We start from the raw sequence: 27,724 nt of genomic DNA, 5'->3' as shown, positions 1-27,724 counted from the left end.
TTCAATGGTGGGAGCTGAAGACGTCTCGGTTCCCCTAAGGGAGTCTCTGGTGCCAATGGCCCCGGATAACTGACGCTTTCCCTGTAGAGTGGAGCCAGGTGAGACCTTAGCTGGGTAGAGGTGGCATGGCCTAGTGGAAAGGGCAGAGGAAAAGGAGTTGGGATGCCTAGATGCAAGCGCTTAGTACAGTGCTCTGCACACAGTAAGCGCTCAATAAATATGATTGATTGATAGGTGGACTGACTGCCCTACAGGGTAACTTCACTGTGCCTCAGTTACCTCAACTGTAAAATGGGGATTAAGACTGGGAGCCCCACGTGGGACAACCTGATTACCTTGTATCTACCCCAGTGCGAAGAACAGTGCTTGGCACCTAGTAAGCGCTTAACAAATACCATAATTACTATTATTGTTAACAATAAGCAGCAGCATGTTGTAGTCAATAGAGCACAGGCCTGGGAGTCAGAAAGTCATGGGTTCTAGTCCTGGCTCTGCCACTTGTCTTCTGTGTGACCTTGGGCAAGTCACTTCACTTCTCTGGGCCTCAGTTACCTCATCTGGAAAATGGGGATTGAGACGGAGTTCCATGTGGGACAGGGACTGTGTCCAACCCTATTTGTTTGTCTCCATCCCAGCGCTTAGTACAATGCCTGGTACACAGTAAGCGCTTAACAAGTACCATAATAATTATTATTAGTAGTAAATAACCTAACAGAAATCCCCAAGTCTCATGTAATACCCCAGAGCCATAGAATCAGAAAACTAGAAGGGACCTCGAATTGGTTGGTAGTTGCTACAGCCCAAAGGGGAGGCCACATCATGCATGTAGGACCCTTTCTTGAGAGTGGCAACACCAAGGGAAACTCCCACAGGAAAGAGTTTGGAGGCAAGAGTTCAGAGGTCGAACGACGGGAGACTTTTGGCTTCTGCCTTGTCCCTGCAGCCACCAAGTCCACCGAGTGGAATCTTGCTCTCCTGCGGAGCCATCCCTCAGGCTCCAGAGAGGAATACGCGTTAACAGGAAAGGTGAACCAACCCGATTTTCAATAAAATATTTTGACAACATTAAACACTACTTGCTAACCATATGCCAAACCATATTACATCTCAAACAATGGGTTGAATGGGGAGTTAATAATTAATGTCTTTCTAACAGCAGGACCTTGGAGAAGACACACTTTGGGCTTGAGGAGGAGCTGCTAGCCAATCACAACGGATTACAGAGGCACTGCTCGCTGTCTGCCTACTCCCAGTCTCCTCCCCAGTACGCAGGCACGTACATCCACACATGCAATCCCTCTGAATACCAACCCACCCACGTGCACTCTTCTGAGCTCACACCCATCCCCTCATGCTTTAAAAAAAAAAAAACAAACCCAAAAACCCCTCCCCATCCATGTACACTCCTCTGTGTGCACAGGCACATTGCACCATAATAATAACAATAATAGTGGTATATTAAGCGCTCACTATGTCTTCTACCTCCATGCCATACACAAACACAGAAACCCCCTTTTTTTAAAAAAATATTATTTGTTAAGCACTTACTATGTTCCAGGCACTGTTCTAAGTGCTGGGGTAATTATAAGCTAATCAATTTGGCCACAGTCCATGTCCCACATGGGGCTCACAGTCTTAATTCCCATTTTTACAGATGAGGTAACAGGCCCAAGAGAGTTAAGGGACTCGGCCAAGGTCACACAGCAGACAAGTGTCGGAGCCAGGATTAGAACCCAGGTCCTCCTGACACCCAGGCCCGTGCTCTATCCACTAGGCCACACTGCTCCCCTCCTCTGCTACGGGGCAGGGTACCCCTGGCTGCTGTGGTTTCCCTCAACCATGCGATGATGAAAGAGGATCTGGTTTATGAACCTCTCCATCAGGTAGAGGATCCCAGCACCCAGACTCTCCTTTTACAGAAGAAGGTCTGTCTGACGTGTAGCAGTGGAGATTGAGGAGAGACTCTAAAATGCAGCTTGGGGGAGAATATACACACTTGGGGCAACTCTCATAACTGTGTTCACTCCCCCCCCAAAAAATTATTCAGAGGATCAACAACACAGTCCTTCAGAGACACATTTTCCCCCACCTACCCTCGTACCTCCTCCCTTCATGCCACCAACTCACAACAGCACTCTTTCTGTCTTTTATTCATATTTCAGTCCCCTTCTGCATTCTGAGCACATAGGGAAAATTGACCAAGAGGTCATATTGCAGGAAGCATTCCCTAATCAAGGCCCTCAATCCCTAGAATAACAACGAGAATTACCCCTCAAAAGCTGCACAGAGCCAGAGATGAATGTCTGGACTTCAGTGAGCTTCTGCCTTTTTCATACTGTAGAGGAGCAGTGTGCAAAGCTCTTTCGCCTAGCATCGAAACTGCGCTCACCTTAACAGAGCTGTGCTGGGTGGGAAACGTGAGGAGAATGAGGGACAAACAGAGACCCAAACAGCTGCTGTAGGGAGAGCTGACATTGGGAAACCGAAAGCAAGGAGGGCAGAGGAAAACATTTTAAGGACACGGTAGAATGAAGCCTCAGGCCATGCTGCGTCCCAGCTGAAAACCGGGAGGCGGTTGCCGAGGAGAGAACTACATGCTGTCAGGAAAGGTGTGGCTCTTTTTGAGCAAAAGCTTTATAAAGAATGAGAGACAAGGAGGCAAAAAGAGGAAACAGCCAGGTGCTGCAAACATGACAATTTAAGGGACAGCCTCTTTGGCTGCACAATAGGGTCTGCAGGTCCCACATTGGCCTTTTCAGTCAAAAAAAACACACTCAAGGGAGTTTCACTCTCAGTGGTGTCTTCTTCAAAAGTGAAGGACAACTACCTAAGTCGGTAGATGACACTCCAGTCTTAGAACCAATAAGGAATAGGGCAGCACGTAAAGCTTCTTCTTGATGATGTGATTCATTCAGTCATTTATTGAGTGCTTACTGTGTGCAGAGCACTGTACTAAGCGCTTGGGGGAGTACGATACAACAATAAGCAGACACATTCCCTGCCCACAATGAGCTGATGTAGTCGGAGCGGCAATTTATTTTCCCTTCATTTCCCAGAAAACCCCAGGGCTGGAGTCAGGGTTAAAAGGCAGAGGTGCTGGAGCACGGCAAGAGATAAGAATGGAGGGGTGGTTGATATCCAGAAGAGACTGATGAACATGCTTGGAGGGTTTCGAGAGCAACAGAGAAGAGAGAAAGCAGATGGCGGATGGAATACAAGGCTAGGAGTTAGGGTTTCGGGGCATCTTGACTGTCACTCATTTGCCAAGTGACTCTAGGTCCCGATTCATCCCTTCTGTAAAATGGAAATAATAACCCTCGTCCTCTCCTGACCTCCACAGGATCGACAAGGTTGGTGGTAAAGCCCCTGGGAGCTCTCTAGCTCTATAAATAGAGGAATGGTAGATACAGAGATATACACGGCCTCCCTCAAACCTTACCCTTTTAATGCACGCACAGCAGTACACCATCATTAAGAGCAGACATTCATACACATTCCCATGCACGCATGCAAGTGGAAAAAAAAAGGTTTCAAAGTCGCTTCCTGGTACATGTTTTTCTCCTTTAGGCATAATGGGTCAGACACCCAGCAATTCTGATGATTGCAATCAGAGACTTGAGCAAGAGAACTTTACTAATCCATACTCCTCTCTCCTGTGCTCCCTCTCTCAAGCTGCATACAACAGAAAACTGCCCACAAGAATCAAAATTTTTTTTTAACTCCAGAACACTGTTCAAGGCACACCAACAGATCGCTTTGGGGGATGAAGACTCCATTGGTGATATGACGGTATGGGTGGCTAGCACAAGCATTGAGTAATGGTAAATAAATAAATAAATAAAAACAATAATTCAAGCCAGAGACTGAAGTACACTCTCAAACACAGTGAGCAATCCAGGGAAGAGGGCACATGAAAGATGGCAGCCCCGGCCACACAGAAGATCTTTATCAATCAATCAAGAATACAACAGACTTGACAGCCACTCTCCCTGCCCACAAAGAGCTTACAGTCTACCATCTTATTAACTACGGATGCTTTGGCCCTTAGTGTCAGATGTGCAAGACACACTCCCGGTTGGATAATACTTATAAAATTTCTTAGGCATCGTTTATGTGCCAAAGCACTGTGCTGAAAGGCACGGTCAACACAGCTAAATCAGACCAGACACAGTCCCTGTCCCCCACAGGGTTCACACTCTAAGAGGTGGGGAGAGTAGGTATGTTACCTTACCTCCTTCCCGACCCCACAGCACCTGTATATACGTATGTTTGTACATATTTATTACTCGATTTATTTTACTTGTACATATTTACTATTCTGTTTATTTTATTTTGTTAATATGTTTTGTTTTGTTGTCTGTCTCCCCCATCTAGACTGTGAGCCCGCTGTTGGGTAGGGACTGTCTCTACATGTTGCCAACTTGTACTTCCCAAGCTCTTAGTACAGCAGTAAGCGCTCAATAAATACGATTGAATGAATGAATACGATGGAATGAATGAATGAAAGTATGTTATTCCCATTTTAGAGAGATGAGGAAGCTAAATCTCAGAGAGGTCAAGTGACTTGCTTGTGGTCACACAGCAGGTCACTGGCAGAATTGGGATCAGAACCCGGGTTTCCAGACTCCCAGTTCCATGCTCTTTCCATTAGACTATGCTGCCTGTAAGGGGCACATCAATTGTATTTACTGAGCACTTCCTAATGCACCTTCAGTCTTTGTCTCAGAGCAACCCAAGCTAAACCTCAAGATCCTGGGGACTCAATCTGGCCCAGGTCTAGTGGGGAGCAGAAGTGGGTTTGGGAGGTGATTTTTGGAGGGGGACAAGGGAGGGTGCTAGATGTATCCAGCGAGTTCCCACAGGTCCCTATGGGCTTCTGAGACTTGTCATTGCCGCAGCCCCCTCTCACAACCCTGGGGTGGGAGGGGGTCTCAGAGCCACTGGGCAGAAGAGTCGGGGGTCCAGGTTTGGCATGAACCAACGTGGCTCAGGGGCGATCGATGATGCGTTTTCTCCGTTTTTAAAACACTAGAATCACATCTCCGTTTCCCCAGTGTCCCAGCCACATTTTCAAGACCTTCACAGCATCGTCAGCAGAAAGGCAAATGGTTACCGTTCCACCCCTTCCCCATCTGAGACGACGCAGAATTTTTTCCGTCTGCCATGTGCCTCGCCTCGGCCTGAAACATCTACTCAGTTCTCCTTTTGCTGAGATTTCCATTCCCTGCTTGTCAGTCCCTTGGCCCCTGCCTTCACTGCAGCCTGCTTTCCTGTGCTGGCGAGGAGAAAGAGGCCATTAGCCTTGCAAACTGTAGCAGCACTAATCAAAACCCTCTCCTGAGATAGGCAGGGATTTGTCGCCGCAGTTGGTAAGAGGCAGGTACACAGATCAGTCCAAGGGAGACAGAAGAGCTCTGGCCCGTATAACCTCATCTCGAGAAAGAAAAAGGAAGCAGGGGACCCTCCAAACTCCATCCGAGGCACCTCTTTTACATGGGGCTAGGGGTGTCACCAGCTCCAGACAGTCCCCCTTCAACGCTGCCACTGGGAAGAGAAGAACTAGACGCTTCAGGCAGCTAATAATAAATGGGGTATTTGTTAAGCACTGTACTAAGCACTGGGGTAGATACAAGATAATCTGGCTGGGCACAGTCCCTGTTGCACATGGGGCTCACAGTCTAAGGAGGAGGGAAAACAGGTATTTAATCCCTAGTTTACAGACAAGGAAAGTGAGGCACAGAGAAGGTAAGCAACTTGCCCAAGGTCACACAACAGGCAAGTCTCAGAGCTGGGATTAGAATCCAGACCCTTTGACTCCCAGGCCCAGTTTTTTTTCTGCTGGGCCAGTACTGCGGTTGCCTCCCTATCACTCTCTAGAGGAATTACATTCTGGTTTGTGTGTCTGTGTGGTCAGGAGATAGGGGAGGGTGGGAAGAAGGGGTTCTTTTTCGGACACTCCTGGGACCCACTTGTTCTGATCCCAGGAAGCCAGTGACAGGAGTAGCCTTAGGTTTTAATAACAGCTTTTGGGACTAAGCCTAGCTGCAGAACAGGGGAGGAGAAAAAGGAAGTATTCTCAATAACATTAGCCCTGGAGACCAGAAGTCTGAGGCAGGCGATCAATCAATGGTATTTACTGGGGAAGCAGCATGGCGTGGTGGCTACAGCACGAGCCTGGGAGTCAGCAGGTCGTGGGTTCCAAACCCAGCTCCGCCACTTGTCTGCTGTGTGACCTTGGCCAAATCGCTTTACTTCTCTGTGCCTCAGTTCCCTCATCTGGAAAATGGGGACTGAGACTGTGAGCCCCATGTGGGACAGGGCCTGAGTCCAAATGGATTTGCTTGTATCCACCTGAGCACTTAATACAGTGCCTGGCACACAGTAAGCACTTAAGCACCATTGCTAATTAATTATTGAGCACTTTGTACAGAGCTCTTGTGAAAGTACAACAGAGTTGGCCGACATGGTCCCTCCCTTCAAGGAGCTTTCAGTCTAATGGGTGAGACAGCTATTAAAATAAATTACAGGTAGGGGAAAGCAGGAGCGTGTAGGGAAATGGACATCAGGGCTGCCAGGGTGTGGGGTGAGTACCTAAGTGCTTAGGAGGTGGAACTAAATGTCTAGGTGAGGCAGTAGGAAAGGAAAATGGATTTTGAGAGCTGGGGGTGGCTGTTCTAAGCGCTGGGGAGGTTACAAGGTGATCAGGTTGTCCCACAGGGGGCTCACAGTCAATCCCCATTTTACAGATGAGGTAACTGAGGCATAGAGAAGTTAAGTGACTTGCCCAGTCACACAGCTGACAATTGGCAGAGTGGGGGGAGATAGTCCAGAAAGACTTCCTGAAGGAGATATGATTTTGGGAGGGCTTTGAAAATGGGGAGCGTGCTGGTCTGTTGGATACACGGCAAGAGGGAATGAGACAAGAGGGAAGGAGTGATTAGAAACCCTCTTTCCTCCACCTCTCTTTTCCTAGCCTAAGCATCTGCTCTCCTGTGCCCTTCCTTTTTTGATTGACTTGTCTCATTCATGGAGTGCTGACCTGTTCCCATTTCCTACTGCTCAGTAACTACAGCAGCAGAATTGCTTCTCAGCTACAAGAATAGAGCCCTGATCACCTTCATCTGCTTCCCTTAATGTTTTTGTTTCCTTTAGAGCCTAATTTTAAGGGAGTTTCCACAAATATTGCTATGGGGGAAAACCGCAGTCGTGTCAGAAAATGGGGAGACCGCTTCCAAAGGGGGCATCTCTCCCTCATTACCAAATAGACCCGAGTGCATTGGGGTCTCGTGACACGAGAACGTACAGCACAGAAATCACTCTGAGGAGAAAGAGCAACTGGAGAAGTCAGGTGAACATGGCTGAGGGAGAAGGGAAGCAGCCCAGCTGGTGCATGAGGAAGAAGCAGTGTTTCAAGAAGAACAGACGGCAGGAAATGAGGATAAAGAGAAGCCTTGGAAGGATAGAAATAAAAGGAGAAAAGAGAACTGAGGAATGACTTCAAGTGAAGAAGGGGTGGCCTGTAGTTCTAGGCAAACAACATGGTAGCCAAGTCAGATGTAGGTGATGGACAAGAGAAACTTCCATTTTCTCTTCCCAGCCTTTCAGAGCCTCTACATCCAAGGTTTCTAAGGCCTTTCACCTCAGATGAAGTCAACCTCTTAGAGAATAAAAGACACTGACCCATTCTGTGCTGGAATGGGTAGGTGGCAGTTCAGGGCGGCCTTCCCTAATGCGGCAAACTTGCCCCAGAGCCACTCACGCCCTGAAGGAAAAGGAATGCCATCCTCGTGAACACAGCCCAGACAAATCTAAAACCCCCAGACTGTTTAATCCACCTAAATCATAACCGTGTTATTGCCCAGACACAACCCATGGGCTCCAACCAGCACATCCAGGATGCCCCAATCAACCCTGTGGGAAGCATTCTGCGGGTGAGCGATTTTCTAAAGAAATCCAACAGTCCATCGCGGACAAAAGACCCGGGCCCGGCCTTCCGACCAAAATAACAGAAGCGTTTCTTCGGGAAGGACTCGGTACCAGGAGTAATGAATGGAGAAAAATGTCAAAAGGAGTTACCGCTACAAGCGCCAGACTGAAGCAGCGTAGACAAAGACCCACACCCACCATCTTGGCAAGCGAGACTGGGGCTACGGCAGCCATGGAGTAAACAGAATCAACAAAAGCACAGTCAGGGAAATAACAAGGGAGGAGGGAGAATAAGAGCACTGAGCCTTTCTGAAAACATTTGCTCAGAGACCCAAGGGTGCCACCGGGAAAACGCCGGATCCATGAAATAGCCCATTTTGGTCATAGTCAGCCTGTGGCCAACCCTACTACCAGCATCGATGGCTTTGGGTTTCCAGCCTCGATGCTTCAATTGTGGCCAACCCACACCTTTATCTCAACGGTCAAGAAAACAAAGGCCTGCAGTGCCACAGGGATCTCCAAGCCACCTTTACACTAGCCTGACTCCCAGGCTGGCACTCTGGACTAGACAGAGCCCGACTCTTCCTTCCCAGGAAACACATCATGCTCCATTCAAACAACTTACCCTGTTAGCACCACCACAAAATCCATCACGTTCCAGCCATTCCTCAGGTAGGAACCCTTGTGGAAAGCAAACCCTAAGGCGATGATTTTAATTCCGGCCTCGAAACAAAAAATTCCAATGAAGTATGGTTCCGTGTCATCCTGGGAAGCAAAGAGGACAGATGAGCACAGTTGCTGAGTGGGATCCGTGTTTATTTCTGGTCTTCTTGGGGCCACACTTTGGCAAATGCCAGTGAGTCAGAGGGCCTACCAATTCTCTAAGGCTACTTTAATGACTGAGCCAAAGGAGATGGTGGCCCAGCCCCATGATCCTCAGGGGAGACCACCCTCCCCACAAGCCACTGCAGTTAGTACAGGGGTTCATCCTCCACCATTCCCCCATTCTTCTATCTCTTAAGCTCTACTCTGAGCTGAAAACATCCCCAATAGTGTCAGGAAGGGGAGTGTATCCCAAGACTGGGGTGAGTCACACCCACTTTGAGGAGAGAGCAAGCTGGGGTAGTCGATGTGATAATAAAAATAATTGTAGTATTTGTTAAGCACTTATTATGTGCCAGGCACTGTACTAAGCGCTGGGGTGGAGACAAGCAAATCGGGTTGGACCCAGTCCCTATCCCATGGGGGCTCACAGTCTCAATCCCCATTTTACAGACGAGGTAACGGAGGCACAGTGAAGTGACTTGCCGAAGGTCACACAGCCAGCGAGTGGTGGAGCCGGGATTACAACCAATGACTGTCGGGCCTGAGCTCTACCCAAGTTACTTCTTTGCGCCTTCACTTCTTCATCTGTAAAATGGGGCTAGTAATCTCTGCCTCAAAAGGATGTTGGGAGAATAAAATGAGTTCATTAATTTGAAATCACTGTGAAAAGAAACCTCTACCAATTCAAGGGGTTATTATTAAGTCCTAAACAACAGAGCTGATTTTCCACAAAGGGCAACAGGGACTCAGTCATGAAGGCATCTGAAAGTGGGCAGTTTGGGGAGTATGTGACTTTTGGGCACAGCCCCACAGCACTTACATACATATCTATAAATTATATAAATTATTTACATTAATGTCTGTCTCTCCCTCTAGACTTTAAGCTCATTGTGGGCAGAGAATGTGTCTACCAACTCAGTTGTATGGTCTTTCCCAAGTAGCGTGGGCAAGTCCATTAACTTCCCTGGGCCTCAGTTACCTCATCTGTAAAATGGAGATCTTCTAGACTGTGAGCCCACTGTTGGGTAGGGACCGTCTCTATATGTTGCCAACTTGTACCTCCCAAGCGCTTAGTACAGTGCTCTGCACACAGTAAGTGCTCAATAAATACGATTGAATGAATGAATGAAGACTGTGAGCATCAGGTGGTAGAGGGACTGTGTCCAACCTAAATAGCTTCTATCTACCCCAGCCCTTAGAACGGTGCTTGACACATAGTAAGCAATCAACAGATACCAGCAGCAGCAGCAGCAGCATGGCCTAGTGGACAGAGCACAGGCTGGAAGTCAGAAGGGCCTGGATTCTAATCCCGGCTCCGATGCTTGACTGCTGTGTGACCTTGGGCAAGTTGCTTCACTTCTCTGTCCATCAGTTACCTACCTCAACTGTATAATGGTGATTAAGACTGAGTTCCATGTGGGACAGGGACTGTGTCCAATCTGATTAACACGTACCTACCCCTGTGCTTAGCACAGTGCCTGGCACATAGTAAGGACTTAAAAAAATACCATAAGAAAGCACTTCGTTCATTCATTCAATTGTAGCCCATTGTTGGGTGGGGACCGTCTCTATACCGACTTGTACTTCCCAAGCGCTTAATATAGTGCTCTGCACACAGTAAGCACTCAATAAATACGATTGAATGAATGAATTTATGGAGTGCTTACTGTGTGCAGAGCACTGTACTAAGTGCCTGGGAGAGTACAATATAATACAGTGCTCTGCACACAGTGATCAATAAATACCACTGATCGATCGATACGTACAAACACTGGAAGGTGGGGTTTTCCAGAAAGGGAAAATTGGTGGTGTCTAACGGGCATTTCCCCTTTCAGAGTCGCACCTGGAGAGTTTCCAATACTCTACCAGTCTCGACTACAGGAGGAAGAGTCAAGCAGAGGCATATCCATTCCATTCCTAGCTCAGGCAGTAGATAGCGAGTGGAAGGCAAGTTGCCACAAGTCAAAACTGCCCTGTGCCGGGCAGCAGCGGTAGGGGAGAGAGTCGAGGGCAGAGACTCAAACTGACGGCGCGGAAGGAGGCAATGGTAAACCACTTCCGTATTTTTAACCAAGAAAACTCTATGGATCCACTACCAGAACGATTGCAGACGGAGGCGGGGCATTCTGGGAGAGATGTGTCCATGGAGTCGCTATGGGTCGGAGACGACTCAACAGCATAAAGACAAGACAGGACACAGGCATTTGGAAAGGATCATTCAGATCCCTGGGGAAGTTCAGAGGGTTCTAATAGGTTTTCAATTGATGAACCTGAAACTAAATTTCATCTCTTCAGGCAACACACATAGCAGCCCAAGCACACTCAAGTGAGGCATGGATCCAGCCTGTGGCACCTTGTTCCTGGGTGGTAGCAGTTACAGAAACAAGCTTGGTTCCCTTCTAAAAGGGCCATCATGCATGAATTCAATTTCACTCAGAGTCACCGGGTCATTGTTCCTGTTCTCCCAAGATAAAAATTCAAGGTAGGCATTTTCAGAGAAATTCAAGAGTCCATTCTTTCCTTGGGTGAGGTCCTCCACCTCACCCCCAACCATAATAATAATAATAATAATAATAATAATAATAATAATAATAATAATGGCATTTATTAAGCACTTGCTATGTGCAAAGCACTGTTCTAAGCACTGGGGAGGTTACAAGGTGATCAGGTTGTCCCACGGGGGGGGGGGTGGTCAGTCTTCATCCCCATTTTACAGATGAGGTAACTGAGGCATAGAGAAGTTAAGTGATTTGCCCAAAGTCACACAGCTGACAATTGGCGGAACAGGGATTTGAACCCTTGACCTCTGACTTCAAAGCCCGTGCTCTTTCCACTGAGCCACGCTGCTTCTCTAATGGAATGCCTATCCCTCCGCACCACCACCCCTACCAAAAAGCACAAAAGCTACTCACCAGTCGCTCAGACATCGGGGTCTTATCGTCATCAGGCAGGTGCTGTTCCAGAGCAAGAACAATGCAGTTCGCTATGATGGTGGCTAAAATCATGTATTCAAAAGGAGTGCAGAAAGGTTAAGGAGAGTCACTCTGGTGTGGAAGCGAGATGCACGCCTTATCCAGACAATCCCAGACCATCCAGACCTGGCCTCCCAGCCCTGGCACGCACCTAAAGTCACAGACTAAAAATGGGATCTTCTCCTCTCCCCCGACATCCCTCCACCACGAAGCTAGATGCCAGACCCATCTCTCTGTTTCAGTTTCAAGAGCATTTACTGATCACTGTAATAGGGTCAAGAGCATTTGCTGGTCACTTTAATGGGGAACATAGAAAAAAGTGTAAGATGTGATCCCTGCCCTCCAGAAGCTTACAAGATGATGGAGGGGAAAACGTTGACCTGAATCAACCAAAAGACCATAGTTAAAAGTGAGAGGATGTAAATAACAGACACATATGAACAAACAAATCAATCCACAAGGGCTGAGGTGGCTGATGGAATGGCATGACCAGAAAGATGGTGGAATTCATCAAGAAGGAGGACCTCCTGGAGGATATGAGGGTTTTTTTTTGGGGGGGGGGGCACTTTGGAGGAGGGAAAGGCTGTGAAGAGAGGATATTCCAGGCAGGCAGAAAGGAGGTGAGCAATGGTTCAGAGGTAGGTGAATGAAATACAAGGTACAGTTGGGAAGAGCTAGGGAGGTAGAGCTCATCTTTGAATAATCTGGAGCAGATCCTACGCCCTTCCCTGGATCAGCTGGAGACAGGGAAATAGGAAGCATTTCTCTCCATCCCCAGTTCCTTTTCTGTCTTCTATACTAAAACAGCTCTGGGTCAAAACACTGGGGCAGTCCAACAAAATAAACACAGATTGAGGAGAAGTTAAATAACTTCCTCAAAGGTACACAAACCCATGACAAGCTGAAAACAGATCCCAGTTTGTCCTGACTCCTGGTGGTTGGATTGGGATATTAGCCTAGGTGGATTTGTACTTGAGACAAAACATTTTTGGGGGATATGCATACACACACACACACACACACACACACACACACACACACACACACACACACACACACAGAGAGAGAGAGAGAGAGAGACATCGATGTTTTTAATTGCACAATGCAAACACTGGTGGTTATTATCCTTCACCAGCTTCGAGAGAGGCAGATCTCCCCTTACCTGGGAAAATGGGCTCTCCAAACCACCAGGACAGTCCAACCTTCCAGGCGTTGCACTCCCCCTTTAAACACACACAAAAAATAGCCCTTTCCATGCCGCGCGGACCCACGAGCATCAATCTGTGTTGACAAGGACTACAGTGTCACGGTGAGAAGACTGCAAGGTCGGGAGGTTCCCCTAGGGATAATCTGTCCACTTCATTTCATGTTTGAAACGAGTCTGCCAGTCTAGCTGATGAATGCTAATTTACTTGGTTGCTGCTCAAACCCCTCCTGAGGTGCCCCACAGCCCAATGGGTTCGGGAAACAGCGATGAGAGACGAGGCTCAGAAGGGATAAAGGAGAAGGACAAAGTGAAGAAAGAGGCTGCTGTTTATTATGGTCCAGCAGATAAACTACATCGATTACAATGATCTATACTCCCTGAAAACACCTGCCCCCACCTTCACAAACATGAAATGATCTTCATACTACCACTTTGTGGGGATTTGTGGGCTGGGAGGAGGAAGGATGCCTCTCTCTAAGAAGGAAAACAGCCGCAGAGAGAAATTTAGTGCCGTAACGACAATTGGAACCCAGGAGTCCTCCCCAGCCAGACTTCTTAACAGTATTTTACTTTGGAGGAGAAGATTAGCCCCATTAACAGTATTGTCGGAAATCAACTACAGGCTGAGATTGTACGGGCTTCCGGCATCCGCTGGGATTTGGGCTGGCTCTGTTGTGAGTACAGAGAACAAAGCCGGGCTATGTTTCATAAATACCCCGTTCTTTTCCACCCGACAAATGAGTGGAAATGAGAGAAAATATTTATATGCCGAAAAAAAAATCACTGAGTGCTTTTTCCCATGCTCCTCTTGCCCCAGTTGCGGATACCGTTATTTGAATCGGACCCCTCTTTCTCACGCAGTCTTTCATTACTCTCTCACCCTGTCCTACTGCCCCCTTAGATGCCAATTACACAACTCTCCAAATTAGACCGTCACAAAGATCCACTGAAATCCCCTGGATAACAGCAATGGCCAGTGGTTCTCTAGTTTTCATTACAGGGGCAGAACTCTGGAAGTGCAAATCAAATCAATCAATCGTCTTTGAGTGCCTACTGTGTACAGTGCACTGTACTGAACCTTCTGAGAGGGTAGACTGGAATTCTCTCCTTCATATCTGCCAGGCCACCACTCCCCTCATCTTAAAAGCCCTACTAAAATCATAACTCCTCCAGAAAGCCTTCCCTGACTAAATCCTCATCTCCCCCTGCATCCACATCTTGCCATTCTCCCTTCCTCCCACCTCAAATGTCCTTAGTCCTACCCTGTAAGCACTACTCACCCCATCCCCAAATCCTTCACCTGCATATTGCTATATTCTGTTGTCTCCCTTAACTGTAATTTATTTTAATGTCCGTCACCTCCACTACACTGAAAGTTCTACGAAGACAGGGCTCACATCTTCCAACTGTGTTGTACTCTCCCAATTACTCCGTACAGTGCTCGACACAAAGAGCTCAATAAATACCACCGATTGACGTGATTCCTGCCCTCAAGGAGCTTACAACCTAATAGGGAAGACACGGAGAGTACAGATAGGGGAAAATAATAGAGTATAAAGATATATAATGGAGGTGCTGTGATGGGTGAGGGGATTTAAGTGGCACAGAAGTGCTGCAATGGCAGTTGGGGATTTAGGAGGCCTGCTCATTCTATCCTATTGTACTCTCCCAAATGCTTAGTACAGTGCTCTGCACATAGTAAGATAATACCATTGATTGATTTAGGGTGGGGAGATCAGAAATCAACCGAGGAAGGCCTCTAGGTGGAAATGCGATTCCAGAAGGGCTTTGAAGATTGGGAGAGTTGTGGTCGGTTTGCCAGATCTGAAAGGGGGGGAGGGAGATCCAGGTAGAAGGAAGGAGGGCATAACCGTAGTTGTAAAGTAGTTATTAAGCCAAAGCTCCTCACAACTGGTTTCAAGGCTCTGCGCCAACTCAGACCATCTCACACAGCTGTTCCCTTCACCTACTGCGTCCCACCTCATTCTCCTTGTTTTCGACAAACTGTGAGCCCCCATGGGACAGGGACTCTACTTGACTGCACTGTATCTACCCCCAGTGCTTGGCACATAGTGAGCTCTTCCTGAGCTTGGGAAGTACAAAACAAGAAAGGGACATATCCACTACCCACTTACACTCTAATGACGCGGGGACAAGATGAAATTATTTACAAACAGTCAAAGGAAGTGACTGAGTATAACAGAGCAGATATGCAAATGTTAAGCATAAATGAGTGCAAAAGTGGTCAGCAGCTTCTGCCTGATGAGGAGAGGAGTGAGGATTGGAGGCTTTTGAGGGGTGGGGCAATATAGGACAAATGATATTTTAGACAAATGATCCAGGCAGCAGCATGAAGTACAGACTGAAGAGGGGAGAGATTAAAGCCAGGGAGAGGTCAACACAAAGGTCGACATGGAAGTCAAGTAGGGCTAAGATAAGGGACTGGACCAGTGTGGTGGCCATTTGGATGGAGAGGAAACAGAAGATTCTGGAAATGTTGTGGAGGAAAAACCGATAGGATTTGGTCACTGAATGAATATGGGGGTTGAAAGGGTGGGGAAGTCAAGGATATAGCCGAGGCTATGGGCTTGAGAGATGGGGAACATGGTGATGGTGTCAACTGTAACAAGTCCTACAAGATTTTCAAACCCTTGACTTTTGGGGAGGGGTTAGGCAATTCACCTCAGCTATTACTTGGAAAAGGAGGAGTGTGATACCTTTTCTTATCAATCCCCTGATAAACACCTCAATTCACAGCAAACAGACTACACATTTCTGGAATGCCTGTAATTAATGCTAGATCCATTTTACAGATGTAACTGAGATCTGCTCCGAGTCAACTGAAAAAAAATTTGAGCACAGAGCCCAGGATTTCGGATTCTCAGCCTCCTCAGCTAATCACAAGAACATATGGTCTTCCCCTGCTCCACCCCAGCCCCCCAAACATAGAAGGGTTCAGGAATCCTGGACTCCAAATCCCTCATCTTTGAGGCAGAGAGAGAGAGAGTGAGAGAGCGAGAGAGAGAGGACTGAGGGGAGAGAGGGGGGAGGGAGAGAGAGAGAGAGAGAGAGAGAGAGAGAGAGAGAGAGAGAGAGAGAGAGAGAGAGAGAGAGAGAGGACTGAGAAGGAAACAAAAGTCTCCGCTGAAACAAAAATAGCTTTAGTAACTAGCAAATGTGCTAAGTAAAGTGACGGGTAACGCGAGGATGAGAACGTGTGAACGCGTTCTCGGGTAGCAGTGTCCCTCTTCTACTGCCTCTCCTCGCCATCCCATGCCAAGGACATTTGGGCGTGGGGCAGGAGGGGGCTCAGAAATGGTGGCATGAAGAAAAGAAACAGGAAAGGTGGAGATACGGGATAGTGAGGGAAATCCAAGCTGCCCCGCAGAACGGGTTTATAATGCTGCCTGTCCTCTCCCCAGGGAAAATCCAAGCTCTTGGTAACCACAGGGGAATAGTCACAAATATTTATTTGTTCATTCGGTCATATTTATTGAATGCTTACTGGGTTCAGAGCACCGTCCTAAGCACTTGGGAGAGTACAATGAACCAAAGGAGCTTATCTCAGTTCAGAGCCATGGGGAGCTCTGGGGAGAGAAGCAACTGATGGGTCCCGCCATCAGTTCCTCAGCAGAGCCAGGGCCAGGCCAGGCACTTAGGAACGGCAATGAATGCTGTGTCGCTAGATGATGAGAAGAGGAGTCAGCTGCAAGCTCTTCCTGTTCATTGATTGGCCTGGGGGGAGGGCGGGAGGAGAGAGAAGCGGAAGAGCCTGCCTCAGCACAAACAGGAGCGGATCAGAGACCAAAGGAGTCCAAAAAAAAAAGGGGGGGGGGGGGGGACAAGATGAGAGAGACTCAGAAGAAGGAGAAAACTGTAGTTTTTTTTAAACGGCACACAGACACCCAGATAAACAGACGGTCATGAAGACAGGTCTGGCTATAAATAGACGTGACCATACTTGAGTTGATCACCAGGTATGGATAGGCCCATAGCAAGAGCAAGGTGCCCAGAGGAAAATAAGAACCAAGAGTGGCACTGCAAGTACTGAGCTTATTAATAGATGGGCAGAGTCCACCAACAGACCATCTCCCTCAGACTTTGGAACTTAAATAAAAATCACTGCATCTAAGGAAGGTTCTGCTGACATTTTTTCCTCCTTCATCAAGTTCCTTTATGACATAATAATAATAATAATAGTATTTAAGTGCTTCCTATGTGCCAAGCACTGTTCTAAGCACTGGCATTAAACCAGTCCTTCTTAATGCACAATTTCCTTCTCTTTGGCCATGTTTTTTCTCCCCCCTCCCACCTCTGAAAATACAGTACAGCCTCTGAGGTCTCTCATGCACAGAGGGCCTCATTCATTCATTCAATCGTATTTACTGAGCGCTTACTATGTGCAGAACACTATACCAAGCGCTTGGGAAGTACAAATTGGCAATATATAGAGATGATCAAACTAGTGGCTCTCCTCCAGGGTCCTAGGGCTTCCAGTTGAGTGGGATTTGGGATAGTCTGATCTGCATATGCCAACAAAGTGGATCAAGCGGTGAGCCAATCAGGGATCTGTTCTTGCGGGGAGGTGGGTGGGTGGGTGAGCACATATGGAACTAGAGCAAGGGGGAAGAAATGAGTGGGTGGAAAGGCACAAATGATGGTGGAAAGAGGAGGGGAAAATGAGCAGGTTTCAAATGTCTATGCAGCATTTTCTCAGTTCCATATTGGAGCTCTAGCAAAACTTCACAAATCCAGTCTAACTCAGTGGGGCAGCCCCCAGAAGAAATGAATCGCTACACATCTAGTGGCTTGCACTCCAAAAGCACACGATAATATTAATTGATTCAAGGGATCTAATCTGTTAGTTCTGAGGGCATAAAGATCTATAAGAAAACTCCCGGAGCGGGGAGGGGATTTGGAGATTTCAAAGTGCCTCGATTTGGATAAGATGTTGGCGAGCCACAATATACAAACACCCTTGAATACCCTTAAATGACTTTCTCTGACGGCCTCTGGGATGGTTAATCCCAACTCGAAGAAAGATAATAAGAGTTCCACTTCAACTAGGGGAAGAGTCAGGCCTCCAAACCATCAGGGTGAAAATAGACAAATAAGGCAGAAAGGTCAAAGCGAGATGAGCCTCGGTGGGAGCTCTTTACTTTTTGAACAGCAGTGTTAAGAGAACTTTAGCAAGGGCAGCCTCCCTGCCTCCGATCCCATTTTCAGCACTGCGGGCAGCACTACGAGGGGTCCTCTCAGCTCCAACCCCCCCAAGTTCCTTTCTCATTCACTTGGAAATGGCAGAACCGGGAAGGTGCGAGCAAACTCAGTTGCAAGTAGCAACACCTCCTGAAGCTGTACATGACGGTGGAGTTGAGGGCTGGGAGGGAGTGCAGAGAGGAAGGAGGATTGAGGGGCATGTACAGAAAGAGGGTGCATTTCCTGCATCATGGCTGCAGGAAAATAAGATGAAATCCTCATGATATATAATCCACCATCAGATGGAATGTGTCCTTAAGTGTCTTCCAATGCCACCCAAATTGAACTTTGAGCTTCTCATGATATCAGTTCTGAGGACCAAAAAAAAAAAAAAAAAGTCTGCTTTCCTGGGCCTCAAACTTTAGTCACGGCTCAGAAGATTTGAAACAGTGACTCTGTCCAATGCTGTTTATTCCCCTGTCCATTTGTGCCACTATCTCAACTCCGTTCATTTACTGAACTCCTCACCCTCCCCTTTCCTATCGACCTCTATCCTTCTCAAGTCTTGGCTCATATATCCACTGGGATGCGGGGGTGGGGGGGAGGAAGATGCAGATTCCCGTCAAACACAATTCTCATCCCCATTTAGGTTCCTCCGTTCTCCTATTCAGGGCCTCGTTCAAAATGGCTGTCCTGTTTTGCAAAAAGCTCCATGGCTTCATTCCTTTCCTGGACACCGTTTTTCCTCCTCTCCTCTAGGTTCCTCCTACACACTGAATTATGAATTTATTTGTTAGATTTATATAACACCACTCCTCTACAGAGTTCAGGATGCTGTACAAGAAGTTTGAACTTGGAATATCTCGCATGTTAAAATGAAAACAGGGAAACAGGGTAGTGAAGTGGTGGTGGGGGGGGTGAAGAAGAGAGGCAGAAAGATCATCATTAGGAAGACCAAGTAATAGCAGAATCAAACCTCACATTCAAGTCTCCAATTTCCTAGTGCTCCCCCCTGGACTTCACTGCCCCCTCCCTCCCTCTCAATTTTCCATTCAGCATGTACAGGAGCAGGAATGCATACAGAAGCCTCTGATGGGTGGGGAAGTCTTCTCTGCATATATTTAGTTTAATCTATTTCTGACTCTTACATATGTATCACTCAAATGGGGGACAAATTGTCCTGCTGGTTCCTCTCTCAACCTCATCAATTCTTTTTACATCTCAACTGCAATCATTTCTTTCCCTCCTTTTCTCACCTCTACCTCTCAGTCTCTCCCCCCAGCCTCCTCCTTAGATCTCGCCTTGGCACTGGATGGTTAGAGAGGTGTAAATTGGGTCGTCCAGGGGGTCTAGGAGCCACTAAAATGCTCTCTTGGCCTTCCGTCTCAGGAATGCAGACTTGATACCGCATCTGCCCAGTCATCAGCTCAGCCTCTCCTTGAAGCCCCATCATTAAAAAAATGAACTAAAATATTGTGTATCGCTAAAAGAAGCTTTTACTTTTGCAAACTCTATTGATTTAATCCTCGAGGCTACTGGCGGAGGTCCCAGGAGTTTAATCAATATGACAGCACCCAGTAGTCTTAACGTCAAAATGTCCCTAGCCAAGATCTCCTCCTCGGGTCTTCACTGACCCCAGCTGAGTCTCCTGCAATGGAAAAGGCAGATTTACGGGAGCAGAAGGGAGCATCCGAGACACGCTCGAGTGAGCAAAAGAAAACATTTTCAGGCTTTGAAAATACAGTCAGAGCTTTTTGGTGCTTTATAGATGAGGGGTTTGATTTCCAAGAAGGCTCGGGATACAAAACAGCGGTTATCATGGAATGGTTAGTGACAAAGGACCTGAATATCCAACCTGGGTGCAGGATGTTGTGGGGGGAGGGGTTGGGGGGGAGAAGAGGAGTGGAAAGAGTGCAGGGGTGAAGTCAAGTGGGAATGGGCAGCTGGGAAAAACAATGTGCCCCGCCCCACATAACCCATTAGCGAGAAAATAAGAACTTGGTGGGAAAAAGAAAAAGGACTTTAAGGGGAGAGGAGGGAGAGAGTTTTGGAGAGAGTAAATGAACTGTCAAAGGCATTAGGGATCAGCACTCTGCTCTAGATCTAAGGCGACAACTGGGCTTTCTGACATTTGGCATGATAAAGCAGGAGAAGGGAAGTGGGAGCAGGAAGGGAAGAAAAGAAAAGGAGGGAGAGAGTGCTAGAGTGGGAAACTGCAGAGGAGAGGGGGCTGGAGAAATATTTAGCAAGAGCTAGAGATGGAGGGGGAGGAAAGGGAAAGAAAGAAAAAAATGCAGCATCAGAAAGATGATGGCGGGAGAAAAAAAATGAGAGGAAAAAATAATAATAATAATTGTAGTATATGTTAAGTACTTACTATACACCAAGAACTGTACTAAGCCCTGGGGTCTGACATGGGGCTAACAGAGTAAGTAGAAGGTAGAACAGGAATCTCCGTTTTGCAGATGAGGGAACAGAGGCACAAAGAAGTTAATGACTTGCCCAAGATAACACTGCAGGCAGGTGACAGGGCGGAATTAGAACCCATGGCCTCTGACTCCCAAGGCCCAGGCTTTTCCCAGTAGGCCATGCCGCTTCCCATGAAAAGCACAGTGGTTCCCCTAGAGAAAAACAATAGGTCTTTTCTCTAGGAGTGCAAAGGAAGCAGAATGACTTAGGGGAAAGAGGACGTGCCAGGGAATCAGAGGACCTGGGTTCTAAACCTGGCTTCACTGCTTGTCTGCTGTGACACTTCAGGTAAGTTACTTCACATTTCTGTGCCTCATCTGTAATACGGGGAGTAAGACTGTGAGCCCTATGTGGGACAAGGACTGTGTCCAGCCTGGTTACCTTGTATTTACCCCATCACTTAGTACAGTACCAGGCACATAGTAAGCACTTAAAAACCATTAAAAAAAAAAACAAAAAAAAACCAAACCAAGCCCTTTCTAGAAATTAGAAAAAGGTCAAAACTTATTATCTCCATCATCATCAATCGTATTTATTGAGCGCTTACTATGTGCAGAGCACTGTACTAAGTGCTTGGGAAGTACAAATTGGCAACACACAGAGACAGTCCCTACCCAACAGTGGGCTCACAGTCTAAAAGGGGGAGACAGAGAACAAAACCAAACATACTAACAAAATAAAATAAATAGGATAGATATGTACAAGTAAAATAGAGTAATAAATATGTACAACCATATATACATATATACAGGTGCTATGGGGAAGGGAAGGAGGTAAGATGGGGGGGATGGAGAGGGGGACGAGGGGGAGAGGAAGGAAGGGGCTCAGTCTGGGAAGGCCTCCTGGAGGTGGTGAGCTCTCAGCAGGGTCTTGAAGGGAGGAAGAGAGCTATCTCCATCTTCCAGACAGATAGAAGCTTGGAAAAGGAATTCCCAAAGGTCATTCAAGTCTCACAGAAAGAGCTAGGAATGGAAACCCAAAGTTCCTATTCCCATCTCAGCTTAGATGGGAAAGCGCTTCCCAAGCACTTAGTACAGTGCTCTACACACAGTAAGCACTCAATAAATACAATTGAATGAAATGAATGAATCTCACCCTATGCTACACTCCCTCCTCCCTTGGGGAGAGGCATTTCGGAGAACTAAATGCATTCTTTGGACTAACAGCAACAATAACAAAAAAAAAAAAATAAATAAGACTATGCCAGAGACTGGTTTGGCAGAATCTCCCAGATAGCATCTTGTACCATTCCTACCCTGAAAACTTTCCTGATAAGCTTTGGGAAATTTTTGGTCTCATTGAGATATCATTCCAGAAGGGAATGCTAGCCAGCCACTTGGTTTCTCACCAATCAGATCCTGCTGTCTTGTGCTTTCTGACCCCCTCCACTTCCCTGCCTGAGAAAGCCAGTTAGACTAAGGGTCCCTGGGCTATTCCAAAAATCTCATGGACAGAAGCTAGAGACCATCACCAACTCCCAATTACCTCCTGTCTTACCCCACATACTTCTTTCTTTCCTGTCATTCAGCACCATTGTTAATGATCATTATCGCTAATGTTCTCTGCACCAGGTCCCTTGTCCCCCAAGAGTCTATCAGGGTGCATTCTCCTCCTGACCTCTTAGTTAAACAGAGTGGTGGTGGGGATTCATCTTTGACAGAGGGCGAAAACTGAAGGCCAGACAAGACAGCATTCAGAGAGGAAGCCCCAGGAAGCTGGTATCCCGAATTGAAGACTAGTGCTCTTAGATTTTACTGGATTCATCTAGTGACAGGGCAAGCACCTGATCATGGCCTTACTGCTATTGGAAAGGGTCTCGATCCACTGGGGGGAAGCAAGTCTGGGGAAAAGCTTGTCTTCCAGGACCCTCAGCGGACCCACGGCCCACACTTCATTCAGTTGCTGCCCAGATCGTTTTTCACAAGTATTGTTTTGTGCACATCTCCCGAAACCGAGAACATCGAATGGTTGCCATCTACCTCCGCGTCAAATAGAAATGTCTCACTGTCTACTTTAAGGCACTCAATCAGCTCTCCCCCTCATACTCATCCACTCTCTTCTCCCACTACAACCCAACTGCCATGCTACACTCCTCTCAAGCCAACCAACTGCTCACGGTGCCCAATTCTCATCTCTCACCCCCAACCTCTTGCTCACACCCTCCCTTCCACCTGAAACTCCCTCATCCTTCACGTCCGGCAGACCACTGTTCTTCCTCATCTTCAAAACCCTTCTGAAAGCACATCTCCTCCAGGAGCCTTCCCTGATTAAGCCCCAGGTTCTCCAAATTGATTTCCTTCCCTACTCCCACTTCAAAACTTCCGTTACACCTAAGCCCTTATGTACTTCCCTCTACCCACTCCACTGCGCTTATGTACATATCTTTATACTCTGCTGCTTCTCCTTACCTATAATTCATTTTAGTGTCTAGCTCCCCTGGCCAGGCTGGGAGGTTCTCTTTGAGGGCGGGGATCATGTCTACTAACTCTACTGTACTCTTCCAAGTGCTTAGTACACTGCTCTGCATGGAGTAAACGTTGAGTAAATATTATTGACTGAAGTGGGAGACAGCACCAAAATTCAAAGCCTGTCAGTTCACAGTATAAGATTCAGCCCCTAGCCAGCTCCCTGCAAGCTCTCTTTCAACTTGTGTGGAAAATAAGCTTGTCTTAATTAAAACAAAATCCCTGGGATTACCCTTCTCCAGTATTTTCCTCTGTCAGCTGTACGAGACTTTCCAAACATGCATAACTCTGGCCTCAAAGCTCCTCTTGTAACGGACAAGATAGAACAATTCTAACTATGGTACTGATGAGGGGACAGGAAAATGGATATAAACATGATGTGCTGAAAGGTCCTGAAAACAGGCAGCTGGCTCAAAGTCAGGGCAACAATTAAATCTGAGTTTTCCCTTGATATGTTTCTGTGCTTCATGGAATCAGTGAGGTCAGGGAGGTCTGAAACATTAAACGTTTCTTCCCCACTGCAACTCAGCTCCCACTTCCCAACACCTCCTTTAGCAGAGGAGCCTGAATTTTGGTGTTGTGAGTGTCACAAGCTTCTCTGCAGTCCTCCCACTGCTTCACTGAAGGGCTTTTACCAAAGAGGAAGAGAAACGGGGGAGGGAGAGAGAGAAAAATGGACTGCAAGGAAGGAGTGAGACCAAAATGACGGGGCAGGAAGAGGGGGAAAAGGGTACAAAGAGTAAGTGCTTATCAAAAAAAGGAGCATCTGTTCAGTCAAATGTGTTTGACAGCAAATAGAAAAAAAAAAGGCTTGGAAAATTCAAGCTGATCCCATCTCTCCTCATCACTGCCCTGCAATCCTGGAATGGGGGAAATAGGAAGGGCATGGGAGAACCATACTGCGAGCCTGAATGGGGGAGTGAGGGAAAGGGAAGGGAAAAGGGTGGGGGGGTGGGAGGGGAGAGTGAGAGAGAGAGCACAAGAGGAGGAAGGCGCGGGATGGGGGAGGGAATAGATATGATGGAACCATTCTGGTCTATGTCGATGAGAGGCAATTCTGAGCAAAACCCAGAAAGATGAAGTAGCAAAGAGGCAGTAGTGTTATCATTGCCGGGGCGCTAGAAGAGCATAATGAAGCGAATGAGGGCAGTGTTCAATGTGAGCCCGCTGTTGGGTAGGGACCATCTCTATATGTTGCCAACTTGTACTTCCCAAGCGCTTAGTACAGTTCTCTGAACACAGTAAGCGCTCAATAAATACGATTGAATGAATTACCCAGAGCCGAGGTTTTGCATTTGAATTCCATTGAGGCCCTTTAAGCTGGGGAGAGAGGGTAGAAAGGTGGCGTGCGAAAGGTGCAGGGGATTGCTACCTGCAGCAGTTGCTGTTTGATTCCCCCACCCCACCGCCCCCACACGCTTCCCCTGTCTTTGCCGTTTTCTATCATCAGGGCAAATTCAATTGCTTTTTTTCTGGTACAGAGATGCCTGACTCCATCCCCGAATAAAGCTCTCTTCCTCCTCCCCCGCCAGCCTTTCTTCAGCACATGGGGTACAGATGATCAAAGCACGGACGTTGCACGATGCCAGCCACCCTGCAGCCAGGCTCGGCTCCTTGAGGAGGATTGGGAGCGCAATCTCCCCACGCACACCACCCTACGCCATTTACAGAGCAAGGGAGAGAGATGGGGCGAAAAGCGCTCCTGTTCCCATTTTCAAGAGGGCCATGGGCCCTCTTGACCTCTGGGTTAGGAACCAGGTAATCCAGTTCAAGGACTAAACCTCCGTTCCCCAAGAGTGCCAAAAGAGCCAGTTGTACTAACGATAATGGTGATAATTGCGGTATTCGTTGAGTGTTTACTGTGTGCCAGGCACTGTACTAAGCGCTGTGGTGGACACAAGCAAATCGGGTTAGACGCAGCTTCTGTCCCAGGTGGGGCTCAGTCTCAATCCCCATTTTATAGATGAGGAAACTGAGGCCCAGAGAAGTGAAGTGACTCACCCAGGTCACACAGCAGATAAATGACGGAGCCAGGATCAGAACTCGGGTCCTTCCTCTATCCACTAAGCCATGCTGCTTCTCTACTGCCTTGTTTCTCCTCCCAAGTGATGGCTCTCCCTCACAGGAGTCAAGCAAGCCCTCTGGAAAGGGACAGAGCCCCTAACCAGCTCACTAAAATTACTTTCTGCCTCCCGCTTTCCAGTTTTCCCTTCAACTGCTCCTTCTAAGGCCTAGCCTTCGTCAGTCAGACTGGAGAGGAAAGACGGCATCGGCTGGCTGGAAAGCCATTCTCTCAAGTCCACTGCCCCCTTGACATCTACAAGCTGGCCAAGCCGGCAACTGCCTACTAAAGCAGTCTTTGGCTCTACTGCCCACAGTACTGTCAGAGGGGCTCTGAAGAAGGGCAAAGTAAGACTCTTGGGGGAGACCAGGATCAAGAACGAATGCTCAAAAAGGCCTTAATATCCTCCTCCAGACTTGAAGTGTCCTGACTGAACCGCACCAGAAAGGCCAGGGCCTGATCGGTGGCACTCTTGGGTGGGTTGTGAATGGCCCTATGTGGCAATTCCAGCCAGCATCTAAAAACTGCCAGGCTCACAAGAATAGTAAAGACGGGTAGGTTAGAGGTGGCAGAAGCGAGGGCAAGGAAGAAAGAGGAAGGGACATGGGGAAAAAGGGAAAGAATACAGATAAAGCAAAAGGAGGGTGATGGAGAGGGAGACGAGTGATATTGAGTGAGACATCGATCCTGAGGGAGCAACTTGAGCAGAGAAAGGAAAAGGCAGTAACTGAGGCAGAAAGAAAAGCAAGGAAGGGATGAGGTGGCAAGTGAAGAGGAAAGAGGGGTTGGGAAAGAGCAGAGACAGAAATGGGCAAATGGGAGGGAGAGTGAGAGGAGGAGGAACTGGGAAAAGGGAGAGAGGGAGAGAAGGAGGGAGAGAAAGTGAACGACACAGCTCATCAACAGGACCCACAAGAATGAAACCTGACTTGCTCTGAACCAGCCATGTGTGGTGCCTACAACTCTCTCCCTCTCATTAATTTTACTATCAAACAATTCCCAGCATCACAGGCTGTACTTCTTATTTATTAAATATTTAACGAGGAGAAACCCAGCTGAGATGAAGGCCTCTCATTTACAGCGGGCCCCCAGAGAGCGTAACATGGAACAGGCCACTGGGATTAACCAGCCTACAACCAACTCTGGCACTTCCAAAGCCCAGAGATCTTAGGAGAAGGGTTCGGCGGGAAAAAGTTACAGCGACGGGCATCGAGGCATTAGTCTCCGAAGGGGCAGGAGATGGAAGGAAACAAGAGGCGATCAAAGACGAAGCTTCCAGCCAGACTCCAGTGACACGGGATGATCATCTGAGAAGAAGCATGGCGGAGTGGATAGAGCCCAGGCCTGGGAGTCAGAAGGTCATGGGTTCTAATCCCACTCTGCCACTCGTCTGCTGTGTGACCTTGGGCAGTCAGTTCACTTCTCTGTGCCTCAGTTACCCCATCTGGAAAATGGGGACTAGGACTGTGATCCCCACGTGGGACAGGGGCTGTGTCCAACCCAATTCGCTTGTATCCACCCCAGCGCTTTGTACAGTGCCTGGCACACAGTAAGTGCTTAACAAATACCACTATTATTATTATTATTACATGAATAACTTTCATATCCTCTAGACTGTAAGCTCACTGTGGTCGGGGAATGTATCCACCAACTCTGTTGTAATACACTCCTCATACAGTGCTCTCCATACAGTAAGAGCATTTAATAAATATCACTGATTGGTTGATATTGGGGAGCAAATAAAAGGAAAGCTGGCTTCCTTCCCTCTTGCTAACCCACAGCACGCCATTAAGACCTCTAGAAATGGTGTGTCCTGATCCTGGAAAAATCTGCTCATTTGCAGACATTTAAAGTCTGGTGCGGCAAATCAGAGGAAGAAAGTCACCTCGAGTCATCGAGTGGTAGCTAAGGAAGAGTTATTGGCTCTGAGATCTTTTAAATAATAATAATAATGGTACTTGTTAAACGCTTGCTATGTGCCAACCACTGTTCTAAGCACTGGGGTAGATCCGAGTTAATCAGGTTGGATACAGTCCCTGTCCCATACTGAGCTCACACTCTAAATCCCCATTTTACAGATGAGGTGATAGGCCCAGAGAAGTGAAGTGACTTGCCCAAGGTCACACAGAAGACATGTGGCAGAGACGGATTTAGAACCCAGGTCCTTCCGACTCCCAGACTCGGGCTCTACTAAACCACGCTGCTTCTTTTAACAGAAAAGAGGAAGAGAAACAACTCCACTTGGGCTTCCTCAAGAGACTTGATTCCTCTCTATTGGGTTTTCTTACTTTTTGCAAGGGACTGCATCTACCAAGTCTGCTGTAATGTACTTTCCGAAGCACTCAGTAGAGTGTTCTGTGCACAGTGAGCACTCAATAAATACCACTGATTGGGCTGGAGGAATGAAGGAGACTCAAAGAGTCGGATTGATGGAAGGGAGGAAGTGAGGAGACCTAGGGAAACTAAATGGATTCTAAATTTGAAGTTTATTTAGCTCTGCAGTTTGGAAAGTGTTTAACAGTCATCTTAATTAGGCTTGCCTTCCTCAGTACACCTCCATTTTAAGAGCTAAAGATCCTCTATGAAAGAGTTCTCAAGC

General features: G+C 47.4%; 1 protein-coding gene across 1 annotated transcript in view; it reads right to left on the bottom strand.

Moving 5' to 3' along the window:
* CACNA1A (calcium voltage-gated channel subunit alpha1 A) overlaps window positions 1-27,724 on the bottom strand; it is a 191,293-nt gene that overhangs the window by 146,862 nt on the left and 16,707 nt on the right. Inside the window, 2 exon segments of the mRNA XM_038771461.1 lie at window positions 8,552-8,691; window positions 11,664-11,769. Coding sequence (XP_038627389.1) covers window positions 8,552-8,691; window positions 11,664-11,769 — 246 coding nt within the window.

Source organism: Tachyglossus aculeatus, chromosome X2, assembly GCF_015852505.1.
Source record: "Tachyglossus aculeatus isolate mTacAcu1 chromosome X2, mTacAcu1.pri, whole genome shotgun sequence".
NCBI lineage: Eukaryota > Metazoa > Chordata > Mammalia > Monotremata > Tachyglossidae > Tachyglossus > Tachyglossus aculeatus.
Note: the sequence above shows the minus strand (reverse complement) of the source record. Positions and strands in the feature narration are given on the sequence as shown.